This window comes from the organism of the source record quoted next, unplaced genomic scaffold (assembly GCF_019419815.1).
Source record: "Pyrus x bretschneideri cultivar Hongxiangsu unplaced genomic scaffold, Pyrus_bretschneideri_v1 Contig27, whole genome shotgun sequence".
NCBI classification, from domain to species: domain Eukaryota; kingdom Viridiplantae; phylum Streptophyta; class Magnoliopsida; order Rosales; family Rosaceae; genus Pyrus; species Pyrus x bretschneideri.
Genome location: NW_025999579.1, coordinates 2,077,337 through 2,086,742, shown reverse-complemented (window position 1 = coordinate 2,086,742; position 9,406 = coordinate 2,077,337). Strand labels below are relative to the sequence as shown.

Here is a 9,406-nt window from a genome sequence, read left to right as displayed (position 1 = left end):
AAAAAGTTAAGGTTCCACCATAAAATCAATCAACAATATAGGGAGTAGCTCAATTACTTATAAGCACATGTGAGGTCCCTCCTCTCATTAATCCGGGATTCATTGTCAACATGTCCCCTCACGTATGACGAATTTCAACCCTAAAATGTGGACAACACAAACGAAGTGACATAAAAAGCACGTGGCCATTGAACTTCACTCGTAGGACACCCTAACTACAGTAGTGAATAAAAATGAAAAAAATAAAAGGAAGAGAGTGCAAATTGAACTCAGAACTAAAGTAAATTAGTGAATAATCATTTATTCTAAAAACAATTTTCGAAAGTCGAAGATATATTGATCAATCGCTTTTATGCTGTATATCGCCCATCCCATGTTAATGTATTGGCCCCTTACATTTCATTTTATCAGTTGATAGCCCTTTTGAAAATAATTATCTAGAAAGTACTTGTGCTAAAAAAACATTTATATTTTAGAAGCACGTTGAAATTTTTATTAATAATTAAAATAATTCAAAAAATACTTAAAATACTTTTTAAAAGTGCAACTAACCTTCGAGAAAAAGTTTTCAAGTGCTTTTATAAACACTTCTAAATTTGTATCCCGAATATCTTGAAGAAACACTTACTCTTTTAAAAAGTTATTTTAAAAACGCTTATATTCTAATACAATTTCAATTAAACCCATAACATATATGTTTCAAACAACGTGAACAAGAAATTTGAACCGGACACCTTTTTTTGCATTCCAAACAAAAACATGGTACATTCATGCATCCAAACAAAAATAAAAATTGGTAGATTTGTATGGCAAAAAAATTGGTAATTAATATTAGCAAAAGTGGAAATTAAAATAATTGCAACCTTCTTATTTGTAAATTTATAAATAAAAAAAATCACATGGTCTCATGTGAGTCTGTGACCGCTTTATTTTCCCTCCCCAAAAACATCAGACACCATCTGCTCTGTCTGGTTAATGTCTTCCGCTGTCGTCGAAACCCCTACACACATAGTGACGACGACAGATCGCAAGCTGGATCACTCTTTGCTCTCTCACCCAAGAGCTAAACGCTCTGATTGTTGTTGCCCATCTCTTCAATTTTCGATTGATTCGAAGCTGCCCGCCAAAGAGTGGGAGAAAAACAGAGGAAGATATCGATTTCGGAGGTGTGATTTTTGTAGGTTTTTGCTTGAAATTGCGTGAAGGTTGAGTTTTGATCGGTTTATCGAATTGGTGGGAACATTTGGTGGATGCCCAAGTGAGCAAACCGAGCTGATATGCTTGGAGGGCTTTTTGGTGGTTTTTTGATCAAATCTGGGACATGGGTCGGTGCGGATTCGTAATTTAAAGGTTAGTTGTGGAGGAATTAGTCAAAGATGCGGCGGCGGGCGGCCGAGCATCGGCGCCCGGTTCGACGGAGGTTTTCGTATTGGATCTGGGCGCTTTTTGGACTCTTCTCTGTTGCAAGCCTGGTTTTGTTAGTTGTGAACCACAACCAGCATGAAGATCGGGTCGAGCAGCCGGTGCTGGTATGATTGCTCAGCTCTCCCATTTGCTGCTTTTGTGTGCGTTTTATGATCTTGATTAGATGAACTGCGTGTTTAATTAACATTTTAATTTGGTGTTGGTGGATGGAAAGTTGGTATGCTTGAACTGTTGTTTGAATCTATTTAAGGCTTTTGATGGCGAAATTTCGGATGAACTACCAAAATGCAAAATTGGTTTTTTTTTCGTTCTTGTTTTGGTTACACATTCTGTTGGGTTTGAATATTTGATTTTTCTTTTAATATGCAGTCAGGGTGTATATAATCCTTTTGTGAGTGGATCTCTAGTTGATGGAATTTAGGAAAGAACTGAACACTTTTCCGACAGCGGTAGCAATTCCTGCTGAAGCAAGTGTTGCAGCCCTTTAGTTGGCTCTGTTATGATATAATCTTATTGGTTTCTGGCTGCTACTCTTTATATAATGTTTTTATTTATTTATTTATTTCAAGTGCGGATTATATTTATAGTTAGCAGTTCAATTGTTAAGCTAGAGATCATATATGGTTTGCAGACAACAAACCTGCAAGCTAAGAGTTCAATAGAGCTTCCATTCCACATGTATAACTGTACTTTTACTTGCTGATAGTTGGGGTTAAATTGCCGTTCCTGTTATTGGATTGGTAGATTTATCTAACTGGTTGTGGTTTCCACGAGAAGCAAATCAGGCCGCTGATTGCTTAGTGCCGCTTGCTAGACAGAAGCTATGTGCCGGGGCATTGTTTGATAGTGCCCCAACTTCCCTTATACTCATCTTACCATGGGATGGCCTTCTATGCCCCAACCAGTGTGATTTTGATCATTGGGGAGTTTGTGTAATGGTTCTCCTTTCTTGTTTTGCTGTTTTTCTTTTTGCATCTCCTGACTGTTCCTCTTTGATCAGTCCTTGCTTTCGTTTTGGAGTTTGGCCTGCATGTCTTTTCTGTTTGTTCATTTGGGCCTGAGGTCTATTGTTGTGTTCTTTTCATTGGAATGAAAGTTTCGTTGGCACAGGAAAAAAAGAAGAAAAACCCTGTCAGGGGGGAATATCTTGTGCTTGCCTTTCCGCTATTTTTTTTTTTTTTTCTGATTGAATTGTTATTTATGTGTTTGTAGTTATCTTTTTTTTTTTTGTATGAATTTTTGTATCTCATTGAAAAATTTCCCATGTGCTACTTGACTAAGAGATCTAGCTGTTTCCCATGTTTAAGTTCCTGCCAAAATATACCTTTGGAGTATAAAACTTCTGACCATTTGACTTTGGTTTTATCTGTTCATACAATTGTAATGTGCATCAGAGAGAGCACAATATGAAAATTCTAGTGATACGAGTGATACCCTAACTTGAATTAACAATATGACATTGTGGCGTATATGCAGCTGAACTCTCACCCTGTACTTATAGAAGTAATTTGACTACTAATGTCAAAGTTTAGATGGTCTCTAGAGGAAAATGTCTGAATTTGTATTTTGTTGATAACAGATGATGAATAATCTGTCAATCATTTTTGAGATTGAGCCAGCTATTTGGTTTAGCAACATTTTCATGCTTTGTAGGTCATATTTATGCACTATCTTTGGTTTGGTTTAGTAGTGTTGGAATTGAAGCGAGGTCCCGAGTATTTCCTCCTAGGTTGATGTGAATTGACTTTTATTACTTTGTGATGTGGCTTGTCACTTTGTTCAGTGTCTTACTTGAATGTGACTGCCCTTTTGCAGGAGAGATATACGAGACTTGAGCAGGTTGCTCGTGAGAGTTTAAATTTTACGGAAGAAATATTGAGTGCTAGATCGTTTTCCAGGCAGCTGGCTGAGCAAATGACACTTGCCAAAGCTTATGTTATTATTGCCAAAGAGCACAACAACCTTCATCTTGCTTGGGAGCTTAGTTCAAAGATCCGGAGTTGCCAGCTTGTACTGTCATCGGCTGCCATGAGGGGGGAGCCTGTGACATTAGAGGAAGCGGAGCCAATAATTAAAAGCCTATCATATCTTATATTAAGAGCCGAAGATGCACATTATGACATTGCAACCACAATAATGACAATGAAATCTCATATCCAAGCCCTTGAAGAGCGTGCAAATGCCGCAGCAATTCAAAGCATGGTATTCGGGCAACTAGCTGCTGAATCATTGCCCAAAAACCTCCATTGCCTAAATGTTAAGCTCACAGCTGATTGGCTTAAAAAGCCATCTCTGCAACAACATGCCAAAGAGAAGAGAAATTCTCCCAGACTCATGGACAACAATATCTACCATTTCTGCATATTTTCAGACAATGTGGTTGCCGCCTCTGTGGTTGTCAACTCCACCGTCTCCAATGCTGACCATCCAAAACAGCTGGTCTTCCACATTGTCACGAATGGGATCAACTATGGCACAATGCAGGCTTGGTTCCAAAGTAATGATTTCAAAGGGTCCACAATAGAAGTGCAGAATGTTGAGGAACTTTCTTGGTTTAATGCTTCTTATGCTCCTGTCATGAAACAACTCCTTGATGCAGATTCACGAAAGTACTATTTTGGTGGATATCAAGATATGGATGTTGTGCCAAAGCTGCGGAGCCCCAAGTATCAGTCTTTGCTCAATCACCTTCGATTCTACATTCCAGAGATCTATCCGCAGCTGGAGAAGATTGTTTTTCTTGATGACGACGTTGTTGTCCAGAAGGATCTGACCCCACTTTTCTCGTTGGATTTGCATGGAAATGTGAATGGAGCAGTGGAAACTTGTCTTGAAGCATTTCATCGTTATTACAAGTATCTCAATTTCTCAAACCCAATCATCAGCGCCAAGTTTGATCCACAGGCATGTGGATGGGCCTTCGGTATGAATGTCTTTGATTTAGTTGCTTGGAAGAAAGCAAATGTAACTGCACGGTATCATTACTGGCAGGAGCAGAATGCTGATGGGACACTTTGGAGGATGGGCACTCTTCCGCCTGGGCTTCTAACATTTTACGGTCTGACAGAGCCGCTCGATAGGAGATGGCATGTATTAGGACTGGGGTACGATCTGAACATTGACAACCGATTGATTGAGAGTGCAGCGGTGGTTCACTTTAACGGGTACATGAAGCCGTGGCTGAAGTTGGCCATTGGCAGGTATAAGCCACTCTGGGAGCGGTATGTAAATCAAAGCCACCCATTTCTGCAAGATTGTGTCACAAGCTAGATCGTGCTGCTTCTCGATTGCTCGTAATTCATGCGATCATCACGACTTTTAAACTCTCAGCGCCGGAAAATATGATCGCTGTTATTGTAAAGTCAGAAGTAGAAAATTTTTTGAATTTTGCTAGACAGTTTTCTTTTTGCATCATAGTTTTCTGAAAGAAAAGGAGCATTGTTTTTATAGAAGTTAGAAAAGTTTAAATTGATTTTTTGCCTGATGGGGTTTTCTTTTTCCCCCCTCTGCAAGCTGTAGAATTGGGGAGATGTGTTTTTTTTTTTTTTTTTTTTTTTTAATCTTTTCCTTCTACGATGGCTTGAGAAAGGAAGAAATGAAATTTTCTGTTAAATATTGTTAATTAATTGATCGTTTGCCGCCATTCGTAAGTGGAAGGTTTTAAGGTTGACGAGTTCGATACTATTTAATTATAATTTGCTCATCGTGTGCTTATTCCAAATCTCTCATTTGCAGCCCTTCTATTAACAGAACGGGAGAACCTGGAATTGTTTGGAGCATCATCTCTATAAAGTACCAATGAAATCGAATGTGGTTTAGTTATTCATGTATAGAATAAATTTAGAGTTGGTTCCAAGTAACATATTATGATTAATCGTTTATTTATTTGGTACGTATAGATAACTAAGCGGTTTCTAGTTCAAATGACTTTTTGCAAAGATGATCTTTGAAAGATAATTAAGAAAACGAATAGTTTTGATTCGTATGATGAAAATATGTAATTTACAAATGGCGGATAAGGTAGTGCACCCAATGGGTTGAATGCCAGTATATTTAATTAGGGTAATGTTATGGCGACTAAATTTGGAGATAAAATTTGTAAACTAAATGATGTGTCACCAATAGAAATGAACATGTTTATCAACGCTTAAGCAGTGCACCCTATGGGTTGAATGCCAATATATTTAATTAGGGTAATGCTAGGGCGATTAAATTGGAGACAAAATTTGTAAACTAAATAATGTGTCACCAATAGAAATAAACAAATTTATCAACACTTAAGTAATAAACCAATCATCAACTTCTATGTCCTTTAGTTTCCAAAATTTTGTCTACAAATGTCTCCCTAGCATCAGCCATTAAAATATTATCTATTAATCTAATGGTTCAAAATTTGAGTAAGAAAATTTATATGGATAATACTTTTGTGCTACTCATGGGAATCTACTTATCCCCTCATTTATGATTAATGTATCTTCACCATATGAATTTTACATTCGGAACCGTTCATACTCTTTATCATCATCTAAAGATTATATCTGTAAAAAACATCAATCAATTTGAAGAATGTTTAGTCACATCCATGTATGTCAAACCAATCGACAATTTTGATAACAAGTATCATCTTTATAATGAACTGTCCATTTGTTTGATACATATGAATGTTTAAACGATCTCCAAATTGAATGATTTTTGTGCAGCATCTAAAGATTATATCTGTAAAAAAAAAATCATTCAATTTGAATAGCGTTTAGTCACATCCATGCATGTCAAACCAATCAACAATTTTGATAACAAGTATTATTCTTATAATGAACCGTCCATTTGTTTGATGCATATGAATGTTTAAACGATCTCCAAATTGAATGATTTTTTTGCAGATATGATTGTTAAGTGATGATAAAGAGTATGAACTGTTCTAATTATAAAGTTCTTGCATTGAAGATATGTTAATTATAAGTTGAGGAGGGAACTCAAGCATTATTCAATTTATGTAGTGCCATGGATATTCCTTCCCCATATAAAAGGTTTACTAAACCTGTAGACTTTAGGTCCTGAATCCTTATCGGATCATCAGGTCTTCAGCCTCCCAATTAGCTTCTGAGGCATGCCACAATATCTCCAATGACGATAGGAAGGAAGACAAAGCCAACCGAGATATTACTACTTGAGCTCAAGTGTTACTGCCAAGCATTCCGAAAGACAAAAGCTGGAACACTGCCTAGCTAAGATAATAATTTCTAATTATTTGGCACTGAATAGCAATTATTTAATTCATGTGTTTCAATTCTTCCAAGTCCTTAGTCACTTAGTTTAAGCCGTTGGATAAATCAAATAGTCAAATATATGTCGGTACTGAGTACCTATAAATACTCAAGAAAACTCACCTAGTTATGATCTCACATCAATATGCCTCTCGACAATGCATTTTTGCGTTGGAGCATTTATTAGTTTACTTTGGATATGCAAGAATTCTGCATAATTTCAAGCTCATGGACTCGTCCATGGAATGAATTTTTTTAACTACTAATATTAAGGAGAGGGAAGAATTCGAAACTATTACATTAATTTAGTAGATGAGCAAGTTTCAAACCCGAGATGCATGGGTAGAAACCAAACGTCCCAAACAATTACATATTACCTGCTCGTTAAGTTTCTAAAACTTCAAACCAGATGCCCCAAACTTTTGCTCTGTGATTTTGTCAAGACGCTCGAGCATCTCAGGCGTTAGATGCTTCTGTGAATCTCCGGTCTCCCCTCGTCTGAAGAAGACATCGTTGCTGAATTTTTCATCGGTTTTCGGCCCCACATGATACGTCCCACTTTTGTTCACCTCCAAACTACTCAAGTTCTCAAAACTGCAAAACTTTATTATTTCTTGCACAGCCCCTTCTTTCTCTTCTTCTGAAGAAAATGGATATCCTATGAACTCTGCCAACCTCTTTACGCATCCTTCTGTATCAGCTTTCAAATCCTCAAACTTAAAAAATAGCACCTTATTAGGGTTTTTCAAGCTTGCTTCCCAGTACCCCTAGTACATGATCCCAAAACGGGCCTGCAAGTGCAACCCCTTTGCAAAACAACTCAAATCCTTCTTCTAGAGAGAGAGGAGGGAGTCTATATACCTTCGACCTTAGTTTTTCCGAAAATGCCCAAAAGGAAACGAGAACATCTTTCGGGTTCCTTGCAATGTACACAACCCGTGTATCTGAATCCAAAAGGGAGTTCGGCAACGATGAGTGAGGGATATGGGATGCAAGCAATCTTGGTGAGGCCATAGAGTCGAGATACTCAACTGGATTGTCTTGGTGAACAAGCAACTCTATGTAGGGCACAATATCATGAGGGTTCTTTGTGAGCAATGGATGTGACGAATAATCGCAGTCTTTCCGGTTTTTTATGGCAATCATGAGAGCCTTCACCCATGTTGTACCACACTTGGGAAAGGTGGCCAGGAAAATGTCAGAGTCCCTAGCCCTAAAATCCTGTTGTGCCCAAATCACACCTTCAAGAAAAACCTGGGGGTACCAGAAGTTCTGGTACTGGTAGTAATGCTCAGCTGCCCAGCCTGTGTCCTTAGGGAGGGTTGAGATAATTTCTTGATCAACACCAAGAGAGACAGAAGCCATAATCTAATTAAAAGACACGAAACAATTAATCTTGTAATTAATTAATATAATCACAAGAACCACAACATTTTATGGGGTCAATTTGTGGATGCAAATGTGTTTAGTGTTCCCTTAATTCATGGACTTGACCCAGTCATAAACATATCCTATCCGCAAAATCATATGCACCAACTTCAAACAAAACAACTCCGTGAAATTTCAACATTTTTTAAGAAATCGTCTTCTTGCATTTTTGAAGCAAAACCATCATAATTATATCATCATAATTTGAGTCTCATACCGCATTCTTTTCAATTAATAAGATTTGTAATCTATTTAGCCTATTTTGAGTTAAAGTGGTTTGCAAGTAAAATTTTAATAATTTCAATTTTAGATAATTACTAGAGAGTTGATTCTAAAAGAAATAGCTTCAAGCCTTCAACTGCATTTCTAACAAAAACTTCCAATTCAAATTATCATTTCAACATATATATTATCATAACATTCCAACTGCATTGCTAACAATCCTTGGTTGCTGGGCAAGGGCCCGGGCTGATCCTCAGTAGCGCAAGCTCGAAACATACCGGTGGTATTGAAAGGCATATATGGTGACTTCACCTACGGCAGACACAGCAACCAGCCCTACATTTCCTTTTGGAGCACCCTCCTCCATGACCGCGACATAATCTGCTGCTTCTATGAGAGAAACACCTTTGAACTCCATAAGAGCTGCCACATCCCTTGCAACCGTGCCACGAATAATTGCTTCGGCTTTGGCCGTAGCAGAAACTGCGCAGAGATTGTTGGCATATGTCCATGCACCAATGATGGGCGTGTCCCCAATCCGGCCAACCATCTTGTTGACTAATCCGCCAGTAGAAGTTGCAGAAGCTAACAGTCCCAAGTTTACTATCACCATCAGCGTCTGGGGTTTCTTCCTTCTCATCTTTGTGAGGGGCTTGTGGTAAGCACATGTAATACCTCAGCTTTGTCTAAATTTATATATATAAACGTTAAAACAACAACCAAAATTGGCCTATTAGCTCAGCTGGTTAGAGCGTCGTGCTAATAACGCGAAGGTCGCAGGTTCGAGACCTGCATGGGCCATTTTTTTTCAATTTTTTTTTTATTTTTTACAGTAATTTTTTTTTATGTTTTCACAGAATATAAAATGCCTGACACTTTTATTTTTTGCATTTTTTTTTATTTTTACAATAATTATTTTTTGGTTTCACGGAATACAAAACGCCGGACACTTTTATTCTGCTTTTTTAATATTTGTTTTTTTTTATATTTTTTACGAAAATTATTTTATAGCTAAATTGGTTTCTACAAGTTTCTAACCAAAAGTTGATGATATGTTTTTCAACGAG

The 9,406-nt window shown here is 37.5% G+C and overlaps 3 protein-coding genes and 1 non-coding gene across 4 annotated transcripts; 2 read left to right on the top strand and 2 right to left on the bottom strand.

Annotated features, from left to right (window-relative positions):
• The first annotated feature begins 899 nt into the window (after window positions 1-899).
• LOC103930319 (hexosyltransferase GAUT11) lies at window positions 900-4,909 on the top strand. The gene is made up of 2 exons (XM_009339647.3): window positions 900-1,529; window positions 3,241-4,909. Exons 1-2 carry the CDS (start codon window positions 1,377-1,379, stop codon window positions 4,693-4,695), a joined length of 1,608 nt encoding a protein of 535 aa, XP_009337922.2. The 5' UTR covers window positions 900-1,376; the 3' UTR covers window positions 4,696-4,909.
• A 2,172-nt stretch (window positions 4,910-7,081) lies between these two features.
• LOC103931769 (cytosolic sulfotransferase 5-like) lies at window positions 7,082-8,054 on the bottom strand. The gene is made up of 2 exons (XM_048587897.1): window positions 7,551-8,054; window positions 7,082-7,456 (listed from the first exon to the last, which is right to left on the bottom strand). The coding sequence occupies exons 1-2, from the start codon at window positions 8,052-8,054 to the stop codon at window positions 7,082-7,084; spliced, it is 879 nt and encodes a 292-aa protein (XP_048443854.1).
• A 538-nt stretch (window positions 8,055-8,592) lies between these two features.
• Window positions 8,593-8,979, bottom strand: LOC103931760 (isoaspartyl peptidase/L-asparaginase). The gene has a single exon (XM_009341291.1). The coding sequence runs from the start codon at window positions 8,977-8,979 to the stop codon at window positions 8,593-8,595; it is 387 nt and encodes a 128-aa protein (XP_009339566.1).
• Window positions 8,980-9,066: 87 nt separating this feature from the next.
• TRNAI-AAU lies at window positions 9,067-9,140 on the top strand. Its single transcript has one exon. It is a non-coding gene; the product is annotated as a tRNA-Ile (tRNA).
• The last annotated feature ends 266 nt before the right edge of the window (window positions 9,141-9,406 follow it).

What these genes read in the sequence shown, in the direction of transcription:
- LOC103930319 (XM_009339647.3), top strand. Translation starts at nt 1,377, where the DNA reads ATGCGGCGGCGGGCGGCCGAGCATCGGCGCCCGGTTCGACGGAGGTTT. An exon ending in GGGTCGAGCAGCCGGTGCTG is followed by an intron (nt 1,530 to 3,240) that starts GTATGATTGCTC and finishes GCCCTTTTGCAG; the next exon opens with GAGAGATATACGAGACTTGA.
- LOC103931769 (XM_048587897.1), bottom strand. Translation starts at nt 8,054, where the DNA reads ATGGCTTCTGTCTCTCTTGGTGTTGATCAAGAAATTATCTCAACCCTC. An exon ending in CGGAAAAACTAAGGTCGAAG is followed by an intron (nt 7,457 to 7,550) that starts GTATATAGACTC and finishes ATCATGTACTAG; the next exon opens with GGGTACTGGGAAGCAAGCTT.
- LOC103931760 (XM_009341291.1), bottom strand. Translation starts at nt 8,979, where the DNA reads ATGAGAAGGAAGAAACCCCAGACGCTGATGGTGATAGTAAACTTGGGA.